At 36.3% G+C, this 26,821-nt stretch overlaps 1 protein-coding gene across 4 annotated transcripts in view; it reads right to left on the bottom strand.

The window, feature by feature from the left end:
* Nucleotides 1–26,821, bottom strand: part of grid2 (glutamate receptor, ionotropic, delta 2) — a 508,841-nt gene that overhangs the window by 186,163 nt on the left and 295,857 nt on the right. For all 4 annotated transcript variants that reach the window (XR_007828268.1, XR_007828269.1, XM_051117352.1 and 1 more), the window contains exons 3-4: nt 25,360–25,644; nt 11,259–11,464 (exon numbers count right to left, since the gene is read on the bottom strand). Coding sequence is in view for 2 of the 4 variants with exons in the window: in XM_051117352.1 (XP_050973309.1) it covers nt 11,259–11,464; nt 25,360–25,644 (491 nt within the window). In the remaining 2 variants the exon portion in view is untranslated. The remainder of the gene's footprint in view (nt 1–11,258; nt 11,465–25,359; nt 25,645–26,821) is intronic.

The following is a 26,821-nucleotide window of genomic DNA, read 5'->3' on the forward strand; positions in this document are numbered from 1 at the left end:
AAAAATACATTGTATGGGACAAAATTATACATTTTTCTTTTATGCCAAAAATCATTAGGATATTAAGGAAAGATCATGCTCCATGAAGATATTTTGTACATTTCCTACCGTAAATATATCAAAACTTTGGACAACTTTAATGCCAATTTTCTCAGTATTTTGAATTTTTTTTTTTTTTTTTTTTGTTTTTTTGCACCCAGATTCATTTTCAAATAGCTTTATCTCAAAACTACAACATTTCAACATGGCATTATGGGACTAAAAGAGTTATGAGACTAAAAGTAACATTAAAAAAAGTGAAATAATAATAAAAAATATACACTATAACTTTTGCTTTATTCTCAAAATATTACTTTTTTTTTCTTTATTTTCAGACGTAATGATTTTGTTCTCATAAAAGGTCTATTATTTACATTCATGTGTATAAAAAAATTGTAATTAAATAATTTTTATTTTCACTTTTTAACATGGCACCAATATGCTGTTGAAAACAGAAAAAGTTGTTGACTTACAAGTAACCTTTTCTCTTCCTCTACACAAAATTTGTGCAGCAAAACCCTAATAGAGCTGCTACGGTTGTGATTTCACTCTTTGTGAGAAGATAACTCACAGGGGAAGTTTAGTGAAATATCAAAAACATTGTTTCAACTCACCTTTAATAATGTCCTTGTCAGTATTCTGCTATTACTTCAAAGTTTTTGAGTCTGAATGTTGCTATAATGGATGTTTGTTTTCAACACTTTTAAAAATAAAGTCTCTTTATTGCCATCTATGATTCCATAAAGAACCTTTAATGGAAACCCTTAAGACTTGCATGGCTTAATATAACGTAAATGATGTCTCTTATTGAAATTTGTAGTGGAAAACCCATGATAGATTTATGTTATTTAAAAAATCCACATCATTTTATACATATTTTGAACTATGGGGGGCGGTTTTTTTGGATGACGTGAAATGGCTGCACTCTGTGCACTACTGGTGTAACATGTTGCTATTTTTACCGCAACACAACTCCGAATACACACCTCTTGTGTATTTTGGTTTTTAGTTGTAATTTTCAGTCGAAGGGCAATAATAGGGCAATAACAGTCGAAGGGCAAGCGATAAGAAGAGGAAAAAAGAATGGGAAGATGCCTGTAGACGAATAAAACTTCCTACTTTCAGTACTTTTTTTTGGTATTTACTCTGTGTAATAACAAAAACATTTATTTCAGTAAAAAAACATAAGTCCAAAACTCTCAATTTCAACATTTTGAACAATAAGCATCAAATAAATATCAAATGAAGGCATTAAACATTTATTTATTTTTAATCAAATGAAAATTAAACCCTTTTTTGGCAAACAAACAGAGGTTTACTATTAATATCAATACATGGAAGAAAAAAATGTGTGAATATTGCTTTAAAAAAAGTTAATAATTGTATTTTTTTCTACAATTAAGTGGTTAATCTGGTTGTGTTTATTTTTAGCATTTAATTGTTTTATTTAAATTTGATAGAAAATGGAATGAAGATTTATATTATACTGTATTTATATTATACTTATACTGAAGATTATTATATTATACTGTTATATTAAACTTTTTACAGTGTAAGAGTATCAATTTCAGTATCCAACCCTAACGCCACCTGTAAACTCTTTCAGTAGTTGTGGTCACCGTATCAGTATTTTATTTTTCGAGTTGTGTTGCGGTAAAAATAGCAACAGGTAGCGACAGAAGCTCAGCGAGTGAGACCATTTCATATCATAATCGTACCCCCCATAGTATAAAATATACATAAAACGATGTGGATTTGTTAAGAAACGTAAATCTTTTATGGGTTTTCTACTACATATGTGACCCTGGACCACAAAACCAGTCATAAGGGTCATTTTTTCCAAATTGAGATTTATACATCATCTAAAAGCTGAATAAATAAGCTTTCCATTGATGCATGGTTTTCAAAAAAATCTACATATTGAGAAAATCACCTTTAAAGTTGTCAAATGAAGCTCTTAGCAATGCATATTACTAATCAAAAATTAAGTTTTCATATATATTTACAGTAGGAATTTTACAAAATATCTTATGGAACATGATCTTTACTTAATATCCTAATGATTTTTGCCATAAAACAAAAATTAATAATTTTGACCCATACAATGTTTTTTTTTTTGGCTATTGCTACAAATAAACCCCAGCGACTTAAGACTGGTTTTGTGGTCCAGGGTCACATATTTCAGTAAGACACATCATTTACGTTATATTAAGCAATACAAGACTTCATACCCAGGGTTCCATTGAGGAAAAGGGGCTACTCAAATTATTAAAATGTTCTTCACACTAAGTAAAAGTGGTTCTTTTAAGAACTGTTCAGTGAAAGGCTCTTTAGGGAACAGAAAACGGTTACTCTACTGTATGGAATTGCTATAAAACTCCTCATTTGGACCATTTATTTTTAAGAGTGTGAAATAATGGGCATTTATGAGGGAAGCAAACAAACAAATAAAAAACAATCTGCAACCCTTCAGTTTGTGAAAACATTCACAACCCCATCCACTCAGTGCTCAGTTTCGTGTTAGGTGCTTAAAAGCAGTTTGTTCATCCCCGTAAAATCATCAGATGTTGGTTCTGTTTCATTATTCCCTGTGTGGCAAGTACACTTGCACCAATCAAAAACAGCATTTCGAATAATCAAGAGCTCTTTTTATAAGTGCAATAGTTCAGTCCTGGTCCCGTGGGCTTTCGCCAGAGCACTTGGTGCCAGCGTGTCGCCCCTCTACTCCCTACAAAACCGCATTAATCCAACATCCAGCAATCTGCCACAAGAGGAAGGTCCCCAGATATCATCTAACACTCCAACAGAGTGCTGTTTGCACCTGGCCGATGGTGACAGAAGCAAAGTACGATGGGTGGTGACAATGCAATCGTGACCTGGTGTGTGACCCCTGCATGGGTCTTTGTGCAGTGGGTAATGGGACCACGAGCCGGAAGAGGATTATGGGAGTAATCCAGCCACTGTAAGCTTATCAGCACATACCATGTTTGTGTCACTATTCATCAAGCTCCTCTTTGGGAGACTTGCAGCATTAATAGCAAAGAAATAAATGAAAATACATGGTATTGAAATAAGACTGTCCTGAGGCAACCGGCACAAAAACTACACGTAAATCCAATGCAAATTCCAAACGAGGCAGGAAATTTTTCGATTTGAAGGAGCACAGGCTTTCCGTCTGTGAATTGAAAAGTTGCTGATGGCGGTAATAATCGTTAGAATTTCATTAATCCATAACATCCCTGTGAATCAATAACAATCAATGACATACCGCATGCAAAAATAAATATGTACATAAATAAATGTAAATACACCTTTCGTCATTCTGTCAAGAAAAGGTCTGCGGCGGTTCCATCTACGTCAAGGGAAAATTTATGAATTTACAAATGCACTTCTCTCACCGTCGCAGACATCTTAGTAGCGAGCTTCCCATTTAAGTAAAGTGCATGAATTAAGGAGAAATACTAGCACGAGTAATTTCATTCTTCATCCTTCATTCCACTTTAATCGAAAAAGCCAGCACTAGCTGTGTTATCTATTTTCCAAAGACTGCTTTATGGTGGCCTGTTTGCCCATTCAACAGGACTCCCAGGGTGATATATTGTTTCCACAGACCCATGTAAAAACGACTGAGCTCTTTGCGACTGAAATTAAACACAAGGTAGAGATAATTTGATTGAGATGAGAAAATGGCCAGCGTGGCGTAATTGGCCATGTAATGTACGGAAAAGAGACTCGGAGGATGTGGCGAGCAACGCCAGTGCAAGAGTTGTAAATAATCCATCATGAGGGCTGAAACGCTCGCTAGCTGACAGCCGTGGCCATCCACCCCGATAAAAAAGCTGACACGTCAATCAGTGCCTCCACCCCCATTTCCAAGGATCATCTCCGCTCGTAACATCCCGATCAGCCGCTGTCGTGGCCCGGTGATCACGCAAGGATGAGGCTGCCGGGCCTTGCGATATAAACACAAGCCTTTGCTCACACAGCACTGGATGATTTACTGATGTGTCAGCATTATGTAAAGAAAGTCTTTTTTCTGCTGCAACAACATAGGACTGAGTTAAATAAACAGGGACTATAATAGACGTTTATTGCATCATGATGATGACGACGATGATGGAAATTTTAGCATTCATTGGCTGCTCTTTCAAGGCTCAGAAGATTCAGAGTTCTAAATTATGTTTCAATTAAGCTAAAGTGTGTCATTTTTCTCAATGTTAATATACTCCTAGCTTAATAAGCAGAGTCTAACATTTGTAGGCTGACTTCTCCATAGTGTGTAAACATTATGCTATCAAACATTGCTCTTTTTGAGCAACCTGACTAGTAAAATCAACTTTGTTGTAGATGATTCTACTACAGTTCCTATAAAAAGGAACAAGCCAATTGTTGATATGAGTATAAAGCCTGTAAGTGGACAGAAATGCTCATATTAAAATTGATGGGAGATGTGGCATGTACTGAATTGCAATAGAGTGTTGCAGAGTCCTAACACCCAGAAACAGGTCAGTGGGTTTTTTTCAAAGGTTTTTCTCTTTTCTATAGTGGACTTCAATGGGGATCAACGGGTTGAAGGTCCAAATTGCAGTTTCAATGCAGCTTCAAAGGACTTTATACTTTTTTAACCACAAATGCTCGGCTTGCATTAGCTTTGCAATGCACGTCTATGAATTAATGCATTACATAATCACGTTGGAAAGTGATGGTTATGGCATGGTTAGTTTTTCGTCTGTGTACTACGGTTCAAAAAGAAACAAAAAAAACGCCTATATCAGAGCTAGTGCAAAATTAACCTTTTTTGTTAAAAAAGTATATGATTTTAATTTATTTAAAATGACTGATCATTTAGCTGGATTAAGACCCTTCTTCCTTGGCTGGGATTGTGTAGAGCCCTTTGAAGCTGCATTGGAACTGCAATTTGGAACTTTGACCCATTTATCCCCATTAAAGTCTATACTATACGGAAAAAATCCTGGAAAGTTTTCTTTTCGACCGAAGCAAGAAAATACATGAACATTTTGGAACCTTTAGTATTTTTTGAATTTGAATTTCACATGCGGCTTGCTATTTCCAATTACATTCCAGTTCAGGAACTGAATTGGAATTTAAGTCATTCTCAATTTAATTCTGCATGGCACACTATCCTAAAGAAAGACAGAGGGAGAGAGAGAGAGAGAGAGAGAAGTAGGAAACTTCTATTCTGTCCCCCATTCAATCACACTGTTGTCCAAGTAAAACAACCGAGATACTAAAGAGATTTTCCTTTCATATGGGGACTCTCATAATTATATTGTCACATATGAATTTATGGATTCAGAAACCACGCAGTCTCGCGCATTCAGTCTTCGTTAATTTCTATGGCAAAAGGGCAGCGCTGCTCATTATAATTCATTACAAAGACTCTTTGTACCTGGTAAGACTCTCCTTGTCTGTCACCACGGCACAGGTACCAGTGATGTCAGGCCGACTATAAAACATACAATGAATCTGAGCAGTCATCATCTCCTGTCCTCCATTTTAAATAATGCATTTGAAAAGGCCTCTCCGTTTCCTGCTGCTGTGGAAAAGATTTGTCTGAGCAGCAGAAAAGTTTCTCATACGTCAATCAGCATAAGAGCTCAGCGGAGTCCTCACATCCAAATTGTCACCTTGAATGAACACTTCAAATGTAAACTCATGTAAATGGAAAAAAGAGAGAAGCCTGGCAACTCTATCTAAAAGAATTTTAATGACATAACTACCTCGCAAAATTCCGTTTATCATAACTTTATCATAAGCGACTCTGTTGAAGAGGAAGCAATCATCGCCTCTTGTCTGTTTAACCTTCAAAGCAGATATGAACATCACCCTTTTAGTCATGTGTTATCTTGCCACGCTTCTGTAATGTCTTGCTTTATCCTTTATTTTTCCAGTGTGGATCACACAGATGCTCCAATTTCCCATTTGCAGTGTTTACCTCTTATCCAATCAGAGCTTTTAAGGTCGCAGCGAGTGCCGACGGAGTTCACCCGCTGTGTTTGTCTGGCTTCTGTGCGCGTGACCTTGGGTGGTGGTTAGAGAGGCTTGTCTAAACACGTCTGCATGTGTGTTTGCGTGTGCCCGTGCATGTTTGTGTGTGAGTTAGTGTGTGTGTGAGGATAAGGCCATCAGTCACCATCGTAACCTTGAGCCGGACTGACCACAGACGTTGACGAGTTAGTGAGGCCTGTGATTCACGCATAGTCCACGGGCTGATGGGAAACAGCAGCTGCCTCGTCCTGACAGCTTTGAATGTAAATAAATGAATAAATATTTTGCTGTGGTAGCGAGAGAAAGGATTGTGGAACTAATGTGCTGATTTTTTGTCAGAGCTACACGGTACAACGGGACTTTAATATTCATTTCTAAATGCAAACTGAAAATGATCTGACAAAGCTGGTTAAGCTGAAATCTTGCACACGTCAGACTAGTGTCTGTATGCAAGCTTATTTTCTGGTGGCTGATTATGACAATGTTTGCAAATGATAATGATAAAATAGTTCTTAGGTATGGCATTTACAGTAGGAAATGATCAAACTCAACTTGATGAAATGTATTTTTGATTTTTGTGTAAAAAAAAATGAAATAAACTGATTGGTTAAACATTACTTACACTATCATAAAAAGAAAAAAATATTACCGGGGTTCAATCGCTTTAAGGCATTTAAGCACGTATAAAGACATTATATATTATTTAGCAACCTGTAACCAACTAAATTAATGATCCAGGTAATTTACCATAGAAATATGATGTTTTAGCATTTATGACTGTTATAGCGGCAGCTGTGGTCCGATCTCCCTAAAACTTAAATTCCGTGAGTATACTTGCTTATTATCACTTGAAACATGTGCTCACCAGGTTTTGTGAAGTTTTGAGTTTTTATTTATGTTTTTAGTTTTTTATTTTATTTATCTGTTTCTTCCCTTATAGCGCCACCAAGTGGCCAAGCTCAGGGACTTTTTTCATGTGACCTCAGAATTCAGCTCGTACATACGTGTTATGAGGTAAATCTCATTCTGTTCAAAAATTATCGCTGTTTTAGTAAAGAACATTTACACTTTAGAATGTTTTGGTGTCCCTTTGCGATGGAGATTCGAAAGTTAATTTTTTATAATTAAATATTTAAATTTATAGTTAAAAATTTATATCTATTCTCCAAAAGAATCTTCCTGCACTGTAGGAATCCTTGGCTCACACCAGACAAAATGCATACCTCGGATTCATCCGTCACCCTAAATTTCAATTTTTGTTTTTTACATTTTTGGGTATTTAAAAGGTTTTGTACTTTTGATCGCAGTAGCGCCCTCGTCAGGCCAATTGGGGTGAGCCTTGGTGATGTTGTAGACAATGTGAGTACTACCATCTCTCCAAATTTCAAGTCTCTATGACTTACGGTTTGGTCTGCCTGATCAGTTTTACATGGAGATTGCTGATCCTTGACCATTCTAACAATTACAATAGGGTTTCAGGACTATGTGCTTAAATCCCTGAAAAGGCTCACTGTAAATTTACCTGCTGTTTTTTTCTCATCCAATATTTTAAGGAGATACTGCTTCTCTTGCCTCCTCTGTGGAAACACCCCTTATATATAAAAAAAATCTCAATCTTACAGTAAAAGTTAAAGTACTAAAGTTACAGACTGAACTGACAGAAAAAGCTACGCAACCCATCATGTTTCCTCAAAACACTACACCTTAATTGTCTATTGGAGTGGATTGTTTCCCTCCATACTCTGACAGCTTGTCAGCGCAAGTGTGATGGACATGTGTCTCAGACTGTTCACCATACACACATCACACAGACAGGCGGCTGCTCGAGCCATGTCCTCACCTCTCGCCTCATTGACATACTCCATCATGTCTTCTGTCTGTCCACCGTGAGGCTGATCTCTTCCTGTTAAATGCCTGGCCTGGGACCCTTCACCCAAGAAAGACCATTCGTAATCTGACTTCATCACTTCAATCTCAGACTACTTCTGACAGATAGCACACATGCTACTGGATGAATTTGAGCTTTCTTTGTCGATGCTGGACAGGATCCAGATAAGTTTGAAGGTATAGGCAGAATTGAAATTGAATTACATGTCCAATAAGCAATCAAATGTTTCCCAAATGCAAACAAAGCCTATGATGCTTTCATAAAGCGTCAAGCAGGCCCCAAAATGACGTGTTTAGAGATATCAATGAACATTAATCTTGACATGTGTATCTGCCATAGACTATTTAATGGAGCTCCATTGGCCGTGCACAGTATCCGGTCCACAGATTCACACACATTAGAGTTTGTCTTAGCTCGTAAACGACTCTGTTAAACTTCTACAAGAAGAATAGGAGAGCATCAATTATTTCAATAAATGTGACTCATCAAACTCCAGTACTGCACACTGGAGACTTAAACAATAAAGGCAGTCTTTTCTGATTTTTTGAGAAACTTCTGAAGGTTGTTTCAAACAAACCACATGTGGTGAAGCACAGTCCTGCGACTAATGCGATTCTTTATTTTGTCATTATTAAATACCAGCCCTAGTAAAATATGTTCACAATTGTCCATAAAACACCTGAGAAGCAGCTGCATGCTGAAACATGACTTCTAATAGGAGCAATTTGTCTCTAACTATACACAGAATGTCTCTTGAACAATGAACTGGCCTTTAAATCAGCTTTATAGTGCAGACAAAAGCCTTAGATAAGCCAGATACACTGCTTTTATGTGACAGTTCCTGAACAAACCAGAACACTGCAGCTTTAGTTCCAAGATCTGGTAATGAACGCTCACAACAGATGTTTAATAGTCTTCCCTGCTGTGGTGCTGGAAAACCTGAACACACTCACTGCATGCAATCAAAGCCCAGGAATAAGGCTACGAATGTCTACTGATTCTTTCCTTTTTTTAACACAAAAACACTACTACGATGACATTTTAGCGCCATGTAAAAAAAAAATATATATAAAAAAGATTATGAGATTACAGTCGTAATAATTCAAAAATAAGGTTAAAATTCCGAGAATAAAGTTGAAATATTACGAGAATAAAGTCTAAATGCTATAAGAATTTAAATTGTGGAAATTAAAGTTACAGTATTTAATTAATTAATAGATCTTTTGTAGCTCTACCCCTTTTCAGTGCTGCACTTATTGTCTTCCATTTGTCTTTCCACTGAGTCAAAAAACTACGAGAATAAAGTTGAGATATTTTGAGAATAAAGTCCAAATACTACGAGAACAAAGTCGAAATATTTCGAGAATAAAGCCGAAATTTTACGAGAATTTAAATTGTGGAAATTAAAGTTACAGTATTTAATTAATTAACAGATCTTTTGTAGCTCTGCCCCTTTTCAGTGCTGCACTTATTGTCTTCCGTTTGTCTTTCCACCGCATCAAGTTAAGTTTGTATGAATTTATGAATGAAACGCTCACTTTAAAACCTTCCCGGCCTACTGACATTTCTTATGACATCTGCTTTGAACATTACAATGCACATGATAACGTTTGTTAACGCTACAATAAGTAAATCCACTTCACCAGATAATTACTCTTCAACAGTGACACACTCTGTAGCACTCTGTTTTCTCTGACGCATAAGGTCTATACTTGGGATTAGTAATATTTTTTATGAAAAGAATAACTGTTACTCAGCAAGACTGCATTCATTTGATCAAATTTGACAAGGAAGACTTCTACACTGTTCCAAAAAATAAAAAAGTATAAAAGAATAATTAAAATAAATTTTATTGCGGTTCGCAAAAATATCAAGAAGCACGACCATGTTTAACATTGATAATAATAAATGGTTCCTGAACATCAAATCAGCATAACTGACATTTCTGATGGATCATATGACACTGAAGACTGAAGTAATGACTTAAAAAGTCAGATTTGCCATTGTCCTCACAGTCACACATAGCATAGCACAATAACATTATGTCAGGGGAATGTAAAGTCTAAACAAGAAAATTTCATGCCTTATGTTATCTTCTTTTTAAAGAACGTCAGAAGTTGCGCTTTTTTGCGTGAATAATGACAAAAACTTCCGCAAGCTCCAGTTCTGATTGGCCAGTCACTATTATGTAGTGCGTAATGTATTATACGTAGAGAATATTAATATTTGATTTGCACAGGTTTTACATAATACACAGCATTATTAATCTAAAGGGGATGGTAATGTGGGATGGTGGTTTTACAGAGGGGATGCTTTTTGTCAGTTTTTTCATTTCGAGCCCTGATCCTTTGTAAGCTCTGTCGGTGTCATGAAGGACTCTAAAAACTGCTCACTTACCAATTAGCAATTCAGGTTTAGATTCTAATATGAGTGTCTCCTTTCAAAACACAAGCCTGAGCAACACATGGTTTCTAATATATTCCCCCAAAATAATTTGTCCCCACAAGGTAGCCAAGCACACTGCGAGAATAGCATTTTCCCAGTCAAATCCAACAACAAAAACAATAAGCTGCTTTAAATTTTCTGCGATGATTTCCCGGCTGAAGTGCGTATCTTTTAAGACTCTGAGCTCCTCCTGATCAACTTATCATCCCCACACCCGAGAGTCATTACAGCTGCCTGCAGTTTCAACCACTACTGATGGTTCCTGTCCTATTCCACGTTCAACCAAAATTGGATTTTGATTGCTTTTCACAGGATATTTTTAATTAAAGGCGAATGAGAATAGCATGTGAGATTAAGCAATACTTCATGGTTTAATTCCCAGAGAGAGTTATCAGAGAGAGCGCAAAGCCATTTAATGGCTTCCTAACAAATATTGCCAATTAAAACAAGTGACATTTTTCAATCAGAATGAATTACTATGACCCATAGGAAGAAAGGGACTCAGGCCAAAATGGAAAACGCTAAAGCTTTGCATTATAATAAAAAACTGAAAGTGTCAGAGTGAACGCATTGACACATACTGTATTTAATCTGCCATAAGAGCGCTGAAAATATTCAATTTACCATGACATCATATTCTGCCTGGAGCTGTGAGCCTTACAGATCAACATTATGTGAACTAGTTAAATCCCGGTTGGACTGACAGATTGAAGGCCTTGTGCTAAACGCCCGCTGGCTGGATTTGAGGGCCACTTGCATCTGTGCAGTGCAAAGAAATCTATTAGTGTAACGGCAGCCATTTGTATGAAATGTAAGTGTGAACATTTATGACGCTGGTGTGCAATATGTATTCATACATCCTCATGTGTAAATGTACCTCGGTAATGAAGGCCTTGGCGGTGGCGGGGCTCATGAACAGCACAGCACGCCTCAATGTGTCCCTGTAGCGATGCAGCTCTTCCACCCTCATGGTCCGGAACATTCCAGTGATCATCATGTTAATATTGGATTCCACCTTCTGGAGAGACACATCCATCCCCTGCTGAGACGTCTGGTCCAGGAAGTTCTCTATGCCCCGGATATCTGAACAACGACAGACAAAATAATTCAAACTACATTCATTTATGTGACCTGTCGCAGTCGCACACACATACATGTTTTCTTAAAGGCGCAGGATGTACTTTTTTGCACTTGCCATTTTCTTTACGGAAGCAACTGTAGAAATGTATTATTAAAGGGATAGTTCACCCAAAAATGAAAATTCTGCCATTGATTACTCATCCTCATGTTGTTCCAAACCCATAAGATCCTTGTTCATCTTCAAAACACAACTTAAGACATTTTCGATGAAATCCGATATAGACAGCAACACAACTGACACATTTAAAGCCCAGCAAGGTAACAAGGACATCATTAAAATAGTCCAGATAGCGCTCGGATTTCATCAAAAATGTGTTCTGAAGATCAGTGAAGGTCTTACAGGTTTGAAACGACATGAGGGTGAGTAATTAATGACAGAATTTTCATTTTTGGGTGAACTATCCCTTTAAGATTAAAGGAGAAGTTCACTTCCAGAACAAAAATTTACAGGTAATTTACCCACCCCTTTATCATCCAATATGTTCATGTCTTTCTTTCTTCAGTCGTAAAGATAAAGAAAAAAAATCAGGAATGTTCTCCATATAGTGGACTTCTATGTTGCCCTAAACTTCCAAAATGAAGTTTAAATGCAGCTTCAGACGATTTTGAAAATAACCAATCGTTTCTATAGGTAAGACCCTTCTTTCTTTGGCTGGGATCACTTAGAGCCCTTTGAAGCTGCATTCAAACTGCATTTTGGAAGTTCAAACTCAGGGGCACCATAGAAGGCCACTATATGGGAAAAAAAAAAAAAATACATAAATAATAAAGACATTAACATCTTGGATGACAAGGGGGTGAGTAAATCATCTTTGAATTTTTGTTCAGGAAGTGAACTTCTTTAAGTAATCTGCAGTTTACTGAAATAAGCAAGTTTTGATTAGCTGGTCATGTGATCTCAACATGGCTGCTCAATGTAAAATGAAATGACTTCTATTAGGTTACTGAAGTCTTCATGTCATGATTTTAAACACTACAGTTCGCAAGTTTGAAGTCAGTAAGATTTTTACTTTTATTCAGCTAAGACACATTCAATTAATCGACTGTTTTCAACACTGGTGATAGTAAGAAGAAGCAGAAAATGTTTCTTGAGAACTAATTCAACATGATTTCTGAAGGATCACACTGAAGATTAGAGTAATGGCTGCTGAAAAAGAATTTGTTATTTTAAACAGCAATAATATTTCACAATATTACCCTTTTTACTTTTCCATCAAACAAATGAAGCCTTAGTGAGCATAAGATGCTTCTTTCAAAAAACAAAAAAAATGTTTTACATAAGGACATGAAGGTGAAAAAAAAAGCACTTGTTCAAAAGTTTTTTGCTTACTTGGTGCACCTTTTAAATGCAATTGGACTATAAATGTGTCCCTTAAATTTAAAATAGTAGTTTATTAAAATGTAAAATAAAAAAGTAAAAATCAATAAAATGTTATTCATTATTCCTTTAGCATGGAAATGAATGCAAATTAATGCATAACACAACCTTTGAAGCAAACAAACCTTAGTCATGTAAGATTGGAACTGTTTCTCCTGCTCAACTGAAGCTGAGCAGAAATGCTGAAAGGACACAAGCAGTTACAGAGCATTCAATCACACCACTCATTCAAGTAGACAGTGGTGTTTGCCAGAGGTCATGAAAGAGAGATTACAGAGAGTTATTTCACACTAAACAACGATCAAGCTTAATGTGACATTTGTTAAAATGAGCTGTGACACATTTGTTTACATACAGACACATTCGTTTAAATTAAACGTTGTTTAAAGACGGATCGTGTTCTATAATTGTTGTTAATATGAGTCTATTATGAGCCTTAAAGTTTAAATATAATGTGAAACGACTATAATTACTAATTTGTCTTTAGAAATCACAAATTGATTTTATTTATTAAGGAATACCTGTACTGACGTCAATATCAGGGACATCACTCAGTATCAGACTAAATATAAAACTATGAACTTAATATAAATCTTACCCCTGGCATTATCAACCATTTTGTTTTCACCTTCACCATTAACTGTGACGACTGTGTAGCACAGGAATGCATTAGCATGTGTGCTAACAGCGCTCAGGAGTGGGCGGCAGCAGAAACCTGTGTAGAACATTTATCACTGCGGTGTGGCGAGGCAGAAGTGCTGTCTCAGGGCTGCGCTAAATAAAAGATGTATTTCACAGAGGAAGAGTTGCTGCACACTCATCCCCCTGCGCAAGCGGCCTTTCCCCACATCAAACCGTTTCCACCGGAGCAGGGAGGCGTTGAGAACGCAGGATCAAAGCGTCCCTGAAAGATGGGACTGGGGCGAGGGAACCAGAGGGAATTAAGGTGGGGGGTGTTGAAGGTGAGACTGACTGTGAGAAAAAAAAGAGACTTTCAGGAAAAGCTTCACATGAAAGCGTCTTTACTGTAGGTAGCCCTTCAGTCATGAGCTGCTAAAGAAGACTTAATATCATGATTTTGATGTTTTTGATGCATAACTGAAACAGAAAAACAACATGAAATGATTGGAAAGTCCATCTTTAGCTAACAGAATTAGCCAGTCTACCCTAGTCATTAGCCACAGTAGATGCGAAAACAAATACCAGATGGTCAATATGGTTGTTATTTGGAACATGGTCTAAGATCAATGACCAGCTTGGATCAGCTAACGAGCCAGAACACAACTAAACACACCTGTTATATTAAACTGCACATACATGAGAGGATGGCGTTTCCAGCGCTCTGATGAATAAGCTCCGATGAGAATATGCTAGTCTCGAGAACCTAGTTTTGTTTACAGCAAAGGAAAATCAGCAAGGGAAATGTACTTCTACTTTGTGACCGGTGTTTTGTTTGGCTCTCTCCTTTGCGCTTATGCATTCGTCCCTTCTTGCTGGAGCTTACGCTACGACTACCTCCTACATCATCATCTGGAACACCAATCTCTCATGAACGCACCTATGAAAGTTTGCAGAAGCTAGAGATTTTATGTTTTAAATATGGATATTTTTATTACACAAACACATCGATTCACTTTAGAAGGCCTTTATTAACCCTCCAGAGCCGTGTGGAGTACATTTATGATGGATGGATGCACTTTTTTGGGCTTCAAAATCACAAAACCCATTCACTGCCATTATAAAGCTTAGAAGAGCCATGCAGGACATTTTTTAATATAACTTTGATTGTATTCGTCGTGAAAGAAGAAAATCATATACACCTAGGATGGCTTGAGAGTAAATAAATCATGAGGTAATTTTCATTTTGGGTGAACTATCCCTTTAAAATAATGTGTTTGAACTTTTTTTAAACTTAAAATAATATGTTTTTGTGCAAAGTTTCCCAAACTAAACATGCATTTATGTAGAACTTGTGTTTATGCATTTTAAGTTAATTAGGAAAAGCAGGAAAAGCTTTTAAAATTAAACACACACACACATATATATACAAACACATACATGTATATATTAAAAAAAAAACACACATTTATATACATATTTATACTAGTATATAATTTAGACTATATATAAATCTAAAATATATTTCCTTAATATATAAATGTGTATGCAAACATAAACTTTTATTTTGGATGCAATTAATCGCGATTAATCGATTGACAGCCCTAATATAATTTAAATCAGAAACATATTTTGATCAGGGGATTTGAATGAATAAATAATGCCAATCAGAATAAAACCTGAACAGAAAAACGTAAACTAAATAAAACACTCATTTGCATAACCAAAAACATACTACATTGTAAAGGGACTGTTATGTTTTTTTCCTCAGGTCAGACACTAAAAACCGCAATGTACAGTTCTTCATCGGTAATTGCTGGATAAAGTACCTTGTTACTGGAAATCTACACTATTAAAAAAATAACCGAACTGCAATCTCACTGCTGAAAAATGTAGTCAAGTTAGCAGTGTCACTACTTGAAGTTAATTACCTCCCAACACTGCTGTAAAATTCTCTTTTGAAGTACCATTTAACTGAAATCCATTGTTTTTAACTTCTAGGACACAAGAAAACTAGAATCTGAGTGGTTTGGCTCTTGGCTTAATTAGCAGGGTCATCGCTGCCTGCACCTCCACTGAAACCCTGTCACTCGATGCAGCTAAAAAGGGAAGACGAGGACAACATCCACAGCACGCCGGAGGAGGGTCAAAAGCACCGGTGCCTCCATCTGTGCACTGGATCCAATTTAAAGCAAATCTACGGCTGCAGTTCTGCTGGAAATCTCTTATTGGGTTCCCCTGCTAGTGCGGAGGGCAGGGCTCCAGCAGACAGCAGCTTGTGTTTATAGCGGAGGACACATAGGGGGACCCGATACAGTCCCTGTGCTGGAGTGGCAGCTGGGTAGGAGCTGTTTACGGCAACGTTACACAGCTACGATACTGCAGGATGGGGTTGCGGAAGGCAATGGTGTGTTAATGTACATCGCTTGTTATTTCTCAGTTACGACTCTATGAATTCGGGACATTACAGAGCTCCCGTTTAAAGATGAGGAGCCTGCATGGCTTTATTACTTCTGTCTTAACAGGAGAGGTTATAGGGAGGGAGATTAATACAAACAGACACATAGCACAGCGGTAACACACCAATGAGGCCCTTTTCATCTGTCAAAAATACACATGTAATTATAATCAGCATTAGCATCTCCATTATTATTACAGACTCTGCCCTCACTTTCCCTGTCAGAGAATCTCGGTTTGAACTCTACGCATTACCAGCATATGCTACTGTGCTCAACTTTAAAATAATAACCTTCACACAAAACACTCTGATTAAAAGCTCTGCATCATCTTGTGGAAAATTATGATTAAACCAATCTTACATTTTTTCATTTGGCAGATGCTTTGATTTAACTTACCATACATGCAAGGTATATATTTTAATGGTTACCTGTGAACTGGACCTTTGGTCACTAGCCAAACCTTGATCCAATGATTTCGAATTGAAAAGTTGCTCTGTGTTTTGTTCTGTCTTTTAAAGACTGGTTGAAAATCAGTTGACAACACTGTTTTTAGCAGTAAAAATTAAAACGAATGTGTAAATCTGCATATACCACACCATTCAAAAACCTGAGGTCTGTAAGATTTTTAAAAAGTCTCATCAAAACTGTTTATTTGATTAAAAATACAATAAAAACAGTAATATTGTGAAATATTATTACAATTTTAAATTAGTGTTTTCTACTTTAATTTATTTTAAAATGAAATTTATTCCCGTGATGAAAAAGATGAATTTTCAGCAGCTACCTCTCAATTTTTTTTTTTTTTTTTTGTCACATGATCCTTTAGAAATCCTTTAAAAAGATCCTTTCTAATATGTTGCTTTAGTGTTCAGATATGTTAAACATTTATTTGTATTATTAGTGTTGAAAACAGTTGTGCTGCTTCACATTATTGTGAAAAACACAATACATTTTTGTCTTTGTAACAGTAAGTCTTTACTGTCCCTTGTGATCAATAATGCACCTTTGCTGAATAGAAGTTTTAATTAGTGGTAATTTTGTTAACCAAAACTATTACAAAAAATGTTATTTGATGAGCTTTTTCCCATGATTAAAATGAGATGATGACGAGATGACAGTAAGGTCAATAAACGCTAACTGTGATGATATCAACGTGCAATATCGTTGACGATAAAAGACAAGACTAAAATGTATTTAAAAAAATGAAAACTAAATAAAAATCTACACAAAAAGAAGACAATATATTATTGCAGATTGCTGTACACGCCTCTTCTACGCAAGCTTTCATGTGTGCGGTTGCCAAATATCAAGAGTTTAAATCCCCAAATCAGAGCTTCTCTCTTAACCCACCTTTTTCTGAACGCAGAAGTCTTGCCCTACTGGAGCGGTGCTTTACATTTCCGGTCTCTGATGTTTCAAATTAACGTATTTTACAGAATGATAATATAACCTTAAACCTGTGCACATTTTTTATTTTTAGTTTAAACATGAGTTTCTATGGAGACCGGAACACGAAGCACCCAAACGGGAGTTAGAATCCTTCATGGCACTGCTAATCAGTTAGTCAGGAAAAAGGTAGATAGAATACATTTTCTGCCCAGCGTTTTGCTTAATGTTTGCAATCTGGCAACCATGTGTGTGCACTTGCTCTTCTTTGCAGAAGTGCCAATGATGATCTGAAAACACAGACAAACAAGCAAGCTGGAGTTTTGCGATCTCCATGTGAGATGTTCAGCTTAAATGAAAGTGTCATTCAGGCTGTCTGTCATGAGATCTCGACTGTTTATGTTTGAATAAATGCACTTACAGTACTCAACAGCTGTTGTTTTAATAGAAAAACATTATTGCAATTTGGAATTATTAAAATTACTATTAGGAATTTCACTGTTATAATAGTTTTTTTGTTTGTTTGTTTGTTTTAACAGTCTTCATACTGTAGACAGAGAGAGTACATATCAAGACTTTGATATTACTTTATAAATTAAATGGCCTATAATAAATCAGTGCACAAAATGAAGTAAAATAAACCAAGTGTATGAGTCCGCATTCTATTGATTTGTTCTTGTTAGTGAAAGTGTAATACCTGAAATGTTAAAATACATTTCTCAAATGACCATGAGTCATTGCAATTATAATTGAGCAAAAATTATTTTTATCAGTTTAACCATTATACAGCATGATGAAAATGTGACTAAAACTAGACTAAAATGCTCAGACATTTATGCCTGGGGCCGGTTGCATAAAAGGTTTAGACTATTCTTAAAACGTGGAAAACTGGAAATATATATATTTTTTAATTCAGTTACAGAAAAAGGGTAGATTAGTCTAAGTTGAATCAAAAAAATAAAACTGATTACCCTTTGGCTAACTGCTAGTTGGTCAAACTAGTATTCAAGACACCGTCTTAACATGAAGGCTAAGTTTATGCAACTGGCACCTGGTTTCACAGACAGGGCTTAGACTAAGCCAGTATTAGGTCATTGTTCCATTAGGACATTTAAGTAATTTTTGTAAACATTCCTTAGAAAAAACATTACTAGTGTGCACCTAAAGACAAAACAAAGGCACTGATATATTTTAAGATCAGTCAGTGCAAGTTTCTTTCAGTTAAAACAGCTCAGACTTTCTTTTTAGTCTAGGATTAGGCTTAAGCCTTGTTTGTGAAACTGGGGGTTAGTCGACTAAAACTTGACTAAAAAACAGGACAAGGTTGACTAAATATGACAATAACTAAAAAGTAAATTTGATAGGAAAACGACTAATTTAAAAGACTAAGACTAAATTTACAAATGGCTGACAAACTTAACACTAGTTTTAATTCTCTCAATAATATCTTATTCTCTCTGTAATAATAATCCAAACTTTTCTGCAATAGTGTAATTTTGTAAAAGATAAATATTTCTTAAGTATATGTCAGTACTTACTTGCAATATGCAAGGTTCAATAACACGCAAGCATGTTGCAAGTGAATTAAAATAGTGCTACACATCGGTTCTATCTTCTAGTTTTTCATGTAAGAGTACAGAAAAAAATTCCAAATAATATTTGTAATCTTTTGGCTTTGATATGACAAACACAAATAATACAAAAGCCAGTTAATTAATTTTGCACACATGTTGTCTTTATAGTGTAACCCTTAATAATTATCAAACACACACAATATAAATGTTTATTCCTTAATTCATAAAATACACAGCTGCTCGCAAGATCATCAACATATTTGGCGGTCCTTAGCATCAAAAAGTTTAAAAAGCCCCTCCTAATTGGAAATGGGGAAAAGGGGTATAAAAAAATCCCCAAATACTCCTTTGAAGTCTTTAGTTTACCTCCACCTCCGTTTATCTAAGAGAGAAATCAATTGGTGCTGAGCTTGATTAGCGTACGTCTACCCCTGCCTGAGACTTAAGTCACTCAAAAGCTTGACATGAGTCAATACATGCCAGTTTCCGGTTCGGTCTACTGATTACTGATTAGAGGGAACTGGCACTATTTTTGTCTGATGGGAGTTCTTTAAATCAAATTCCAGAGCTAGATAGATGCTCTGAGTGACACAGTCATATGTGGCCTGGTAGGAACTGTGAGCAGAATCCAAAGGACCGGATCTGAGGCCCGCAGCTGAGCGCTGATTGAGTGAGCTCTCACGCTGTGAATCTCCCACTAGCTGCATCCTCTCTACTGTGTTTAATGTTTCCACTAGGCTTTACGACACTAGCGAGCGACAGTGGGGGCTAAAAACAAATCTTCATGTCACAGTTCATCTTGCTGAGAGAGAAACAGGCAGACAGAGACAGAGAGATAGAGGATGCCCCTGATGAAAAGACCAGCTTAGACCAGCATGAATTCCTACGCCGCTCCGGGGCGGTTGGATATTTTGAAAACTATATTAAAGAAAATGTGTCGTCAATTGAGAAAAGACGAAATGTACAATTAAATATTGTTACTTCTGACCCATCTTACAATACAGAGGGCGACTGGTTATCACGAGAGGATAATAGAGTCGTTGGCCTAGATCATTATTAATTATCTCCTCAAAAGAGGGACTCAATTTCCTTTATCTTTTTCATCCACTTGTCTGTTAACCATGAAATCATCTCATTTGGACTTGCTGCACATTAAATTAACCTTATCCTGGTCTGGCAAAGTGCTGGACAGGTTATTTTAATATTATAAGTGCTACACCAAGGCTATTCAAACTGAATTTATGGATGGTGGTAATCATATTAGAGGTCACTGACTTCACCTTAAGTGGTGAGACAACACATTATGTTGAACACATGTCTTTATTAACTACTCGCATAATCTACATTCAGAACAGGAATTCAAATTAGAACTTGACTGTACATGTTCAAAAACTGTACACGTCAGGGCTCTACAGTCGCATTTGCGACTGAAAACAAAGTCCCTTTAAGGCAAGTCTTTTCACTTGTTGGCCATCTTTGAAATGCCTCTCGGGCAGGCAAGTGCAGATCCTATATCTCTGAATGGGGAAACATCAAATACTCCAAAACTGTTCACCAAGCTTACGATTAAATTTCATATTTAAAATCACCAATGAAATCTGACAAGAACTGCCTCATACATACTGTTCCTTATGTTGCAGTGATGCGCTGACTTTACCGATTGGCTCATTTATTTAGAAGGCGACTTATAGAAATACTGAATGAATGTTCGACTATTCGTGCACACCCCTTATAGAAATACTGAATGAATGAATGTTCGACTATTCGTGCACACCCCTTATAGAAATACTGAATGAATGTTCGACTATTCGTGCACACCCCTATTTAATACAACAGTTAAATAAACAAGAAGTTAATATTAAGTGACTTACATTGTATTTAGAAGGCGATATATATATATATATATATATATATATATATATGAATATATGAACGTCTACAGCTGTCTAACATAATACACATACCTTGCTAATTAAATATAAATTGCTCAACAAAAAATGTATAAACCCTGTCCAATTTTGATCGCCTCACATCAACAAAACGGATAATATCTGCTATTCTTATTGACGGTAAGTTTGTTAATGATTGGGAGAAAATGAGTTCACACTCGCACTGACAATGGGCAGCAAATCAACACAATAGTAAAATTCGAACAGTGTTTTTATTTTTCGAATAATAATTGTATACCGAATATTCGAATGTTCGACTATTCGTGCACACCCCTATTTAATACAACAGTTAAATAAACAAGAAGTTAATATTAAGTGACTTACATTGTCTGACTATAACACTATTGCCTGATTTTGCTCTATTTCATTGTCAAAACTAGTTTGAAACAAGTCACAACTGAGTGCTGCGCATCTCCATTCAAACAGCGGTGTTTCATTTATGAATGAACGTGCATTTTTAAATGAATCTAGTGAGTCAATGATTCAATGTCCCATTCATAAAGACAGTCGCTTCCTTTAGAATGAATCAGCCGTTCGAACGAATCAAATGAATATGATTCAGTAATTAAATCAGTGACTTACCACCACCAGTTTTAGTTTTATTTTTAAGCATCTTTTCATTTATTTAAATCATTCAGTATTTCTATATTCAAAATTGTACATTTAAAAAATTAACCTCAGGATGAATTTAAGAATTTGATCACACTCAAGGCATTTCTGAGCCTCATTAAACATATGAAAATACACCTACAAGCCACTTTTGTGTTCTTCTGTGCCACCTCTGTAGTACAAATTAATTTTGTTAATACTGATTTTATTTGATTGGTAACATATTCTTATTCTACTTGTTCTTATTCTGTTGTTTTAATTTGAAATTTTAAAAAGCTTATAAAATACATTTAAAAACAAACAAACAAAAAAAGACATAAAAGATTACATACTTTTAATGAAGTTAGAAAAATGCCATTACAAGGGTAGAAACAAAATTCCCCTGTAAATCGCTTTAGGGAGTCAAATATCACCTCGTAATGGTAAGGCTAATTTTTTTTTTTTTTTACAGATTTTTTTATTATTATTGATTAGAAGGTGCTTCTGAAATTTTGGCTGTGCTCCTAAAAAGAAAAGTAAGCATAGAGTCCTGCACATCACATATACATATATATATATATATATATATATATATATAGTCAATTTCTTTCTTTAAAAATCTGTGACCCCAGACTTTCAAACGGTAATATATTACAGGCATATATTCGGCGAGAAAAAAAAACAAAAACAAAAAAACACTTACTAAATTAATTGTTAACGATGCATAAAAATGTTTGCGAAGTTGCAGTTAAAATCCACTTAGCTTTAATTTATTTCAAAATCACTTCACTTTATGAAGTCACCTAGAACAACTTCAGTTATGGCAGAGGGTACTTAACATAAAGAGGGAAACCTTAGATTGCAAATTGATTTTTTTTTTCCCCTTCTTCTGCCAGCACCACTAGCCCTAAAAAAAAGGAGACACCAAGGAGGCACAATCAGTTTACCAATGAACTCTCTATTGTCCAAGTCATCTTAAAAAGCCAAAGCAATTTAGGAACGCTTTGTTCTCTCTGAAAGATCTCTTGCTCAGAAGCCAACTAATCAAATGTCCGAGGAGTCTATCTTCAGTTCGCTGGTCAAGCTCTCCACACACTTAAGGTGGGGAAGACGGGAAAGGATCTCTAAGGCTTCATTACATAGCTGCCCAAGGCACACAGTCCTCTGGACATGGCTGAAATCATATCCGTTTGTCTTCGGGGACAGGTACTTATTCATCCGCACCTTAACCTGCTGCAGCGGAGCATGCCCTCCAGAGGGACCATCAACCATAGAGTTCTTTTCACACACAACTACACTCTATTCCTCCATCTTATATCGCACACTCTTTCTCTCTTTAACCCACTCACAAACACAAAAGCTCTGTTCCAAAATCTAGTGAACTACCTACAAAGGCAGGATTTTAAGTCATCATATGTGTTCCAGAAAATTTTAATTATGCATCCTGCTAGGATACTTCAGTTCAACATCGCACGGCTGTGTCCAAAATCTAATTACTCATAACTTTGCAACTGTTAAAGGGGTCAACGGATGCCCATTTCCCACAAGTTGATATGATTCTTTAGGGTCTTAATGAAAAGTCTATAATATACTTTGGTTAAAAATTCTCAATGGTAGTGTAAAACAACACCTTTTTTCACCTTTTTTTTTACCTTGCCAAAATCAGCTTTGCAAAAATCATCCTGTTCTGGTCGAGGTTGCTTTAAATGTTAATGAGCCTTGCTCGCCCCGCCCCTATCTTCTCTGTGGAGTGACGAGCCTATTTACTTTAGTCACATTTAACCACGTTTAGCCGCTAAACTTGCTAACTAGCACGTTACTAGGAAAGCCAATCACAAAGATTCATTAAAAAAAACCCTTATACTTACTTCTGCTGTAGGTGAAGCTGGATCACGAATAATTTGAAACAATGGAGGTTGGACTGTTACAGCTGATTTAAGGTGGGTCTGAGGTAAGACGGTCATGCCAATCAACTATTGTGGGAGTGGCCTCTGTCGGTGTGAGAATTGCTTGATTTGAAAAAGATGATATTATTTTTACAGATTAATTAAAAACCACTGCATGGATTTTTATCATTATAGGGTAGATTTGTACATACACTGCCAACACACATTAATGTTCAAACAACATGTAAAATGTGACATGTATCGGTGTCATTTGCATCGCTTCACTGCCATTCACAAATTCTCTCCCTTGGCTTCATTGGATGGTAAAGTGTCCATCTGGGGTGCGTTTCCCCCACAATAATGTAACTCGCAGACTAACCTTCATAGTACAATGCATTGTTGTAGAAACTAACTAGCTAGTCACGACTGTTTCCCGAACATGGTTGCATCTCCGTTGTGTAAACCACAGTACTTCAACTTTATAGGACTATTGTTAATGACATCACACGCATGGGGTTGAGTAATCACTTCTCCTACTTAACTGATTAGAGATCTCTAAGATGCTGCTGTATTGAACATTGCACCTGATGACTAATTTACAACTTTTTGTTCCCTGTTATTTGGCTTTATTTGATGTTTGATTCATCACAGGTTCACAGGTTTTCAAAAATGGTGCAAAGGACGTGCAAAAATACATAGATTAAAATATTTAGATAGAATGGAAGATACAGATTGTACTACATGTTAGCTTGCTTATTGTGCACAAGAGCATAATTTATTGAGCCCATATGTCTTACTAACAAGAAACTTTGCTTCTAACCACAGGTCGAGAACTGTAGTTCCAACCACGTAAGTTTGCAACACCATTTGCAAATGTTTGTTTGAACTATGGTTTCGGGAAACACCAAATCATTGAACTATGTTGGTAATGATGGAACTTGCGACCAAAGTTGGCTAACAATGCTTTTGGGAAATGCATCACAGATGCACACTTCACTTGTGCAAAAAATTGACTATTTTAATAATGTCCTTACTGCCTTTCAGGGCCTTGAATGTGTCTATTGCATTGCTGTCTATGGAGGATAAAAAAGCTCTTGGATTTAATCAAAAATATCTTAATTTGTGCTCAGGGTGAGTAATTAATCATGAGGGTGAGTAATTAATGACAAAATTTTCATTTTTGGATGAATTAAACCATCAATCTCTATTTACATCAGTGAGTCAACCAAACAAAACACTACTTGCATGTCATACAGAGATGTAGAGCATCCTAAATCAGTCACTTGTGAATTTCTATTATCATCTTTTACATAGCGCCCATTGTGCTCTTTTCATTCAGTTAGTGTTTTATGGCTAAACAATCCATTTTAAAACAAGCTTTGTTTTACCTCTCATCAATCTTATTCTAGCTGACGTGGGTAATTAGCTTTATGAATGTGGTAAACATAGGGCCCCCTCGATCAATGAGAATGGCTTTAATCTGCTAGCTGGGTAACTGCCTGACTAACTGCACCCGCGGGCAAATCCTCACCCTCATCTACTATGCTCCCGTCAAAACTTGCCATATCAAGAAACGTGTTAACGAAACTTCACCCAGTTTGCTCTGCCAGTGCAATGCATCACAAGGCCGACAGAAACGCCATGAAATGCACTGGGTAAAAGCTCAAGGGAAGATGTTTGCTCAAAAAATAAATAAATAAATAACAGCTTGAGGCCTCTTGGACTAAAAGGCCTGTGGGCAACAACCCAGTCAGATTTGTGGTTAATCCGTGACTGCCCAGAATCTTTTTTCCGCACTCACAGTTAGTGCTCTTTTCTCTCAAACGCATACAGAAAAATTGCCTTAAACACATAATGAGCAATGGAGGTAATAATGCTGTATAATTTCCTCTCTGTGGTGGCAATAAGGGGATGTTAATGTGGGGTCACTGATTGGACACACTGTGAGAGAGCTCCTTATGGCCATTTACTACCACCATCAGTAAATTGAAACTACTCACCATAGTCAGTGTCATAGAAGATAATGAACTTCTGCCAGGTATACTCCATCACCACTTGGAAGATGACATCGTTTAGGTAGACGGGAGGCCGGACGAAGAGAGTGTAATCGTCTGGTTGGGCGCGACTGGTGGGCGGGCAGCTAGAGCGAGGAGTGCCTGTGGGTGCCCTCTGGATGAAGAGGTGCGGGATGTGCATTGCGTCAGCTAAAGACTGCAGCGAGCCTGCGGACATGCAGCCGATGGAGCTGACCAAGGCTAGGATACCTCTGTTCATCAACTCGCAGGCTGTGGGCGAAAGAGAGAGAGAGAGAGGAGATAAGAGTTATAATGACTAACTTAATTTTACATTCATCTGACTTTTCAGAACTTCACAAAATGATAAATAATAGGTGACACTTTAAGTAATAAAATCATATGACAGGATGCATATTTGTTTTAATAGTCTCTGACAAACAATATAAATTAGTGGAGTAAGACTAGGCTTGTGAGAAACATTATATTTATTTATTTTTTATATTGGTTTTGAGGCCCATTCATACCATGAGTGATAATTACAAAGATAAAGTTATTAGCGTCCACAGCAAGGGTGGTAATGTTCTGTTAATTTTAAGTGCATGCTGCAGTTGTCATCTATCGCATTAAATGTTCAAGCTCTTTGAAGTCAGGTGGATTCTCATTAGTTGTTAGTGTTTTTATTGTTCATCACCTGGACATTAACATTCTAAAAGTGATTCCAACAATATTGGTTTTCCGTGTTGTTGTGGTGTGGACTCCCCTATTCTCATGTTATTACAACAATTAAAATTATCAATACAATTAACAATATACATTTTTATGCAAAAGTTTGGGAACCCGTTCCAGAATCTGTGAAAATGTGAATAATTGTAACAAAATAAGAGAGATCATACAAAAATCCATGTTATTTTGTATTTAGTATTGCCCAGAGTATGATTTCGAGATCTGTCTTTTCACACTGAGGACAATTGAGGGACTCAAACACAACTATTAAAAAACATTCACTGACATTCGAGAAGGAAACATGATGTCTTAAGAGCCAGGGGGTGAAAACTTTTGAACAGGATGTCCAAATGTATTTATTTTTTTCCATTTAGTATCCTTTAGAAACAACAGAAGATACTTGCATGAAGAACAGTGCTCAGTTTAACTGTTTAGAACAAACAAGGGACTCATGAACAACTATCGCAAAACAAAACAAAAAAAAAAACAGTTGTAGATTATCCAGGTAACCACACACAGTATTAAGAACCAAGGGTTCCAAAACTTTTGAAGGGGGTTATTTTAATAATTTCAGCTATGTTTTGGTCTTGTGGACTATATGTAAATATCTTTTATGTAAAATATCTTACTCGGGACAGTGTAAATAAAAAAATATCATGCATTTTGTATGATCTTTCTTATTTTGTTAAAATTATTCACATTTTCACAGATTCTGTAAGGGGTT

The sequence above is a fragment of the Labeo rohita genome, chromosome 8 (genome assembly GCF_022985175.1).
Source record: "Labeo rohita strain BAU-BD-2019 chromosome 8, IGBB_LRoh.1.0, whole genome shotgun sequence".
NCBI lineage: Eukaryota > Metazoa > Chordata > Actinopteri > Cypriniformes > Cyprinidae > Labeo > Labeo rohita.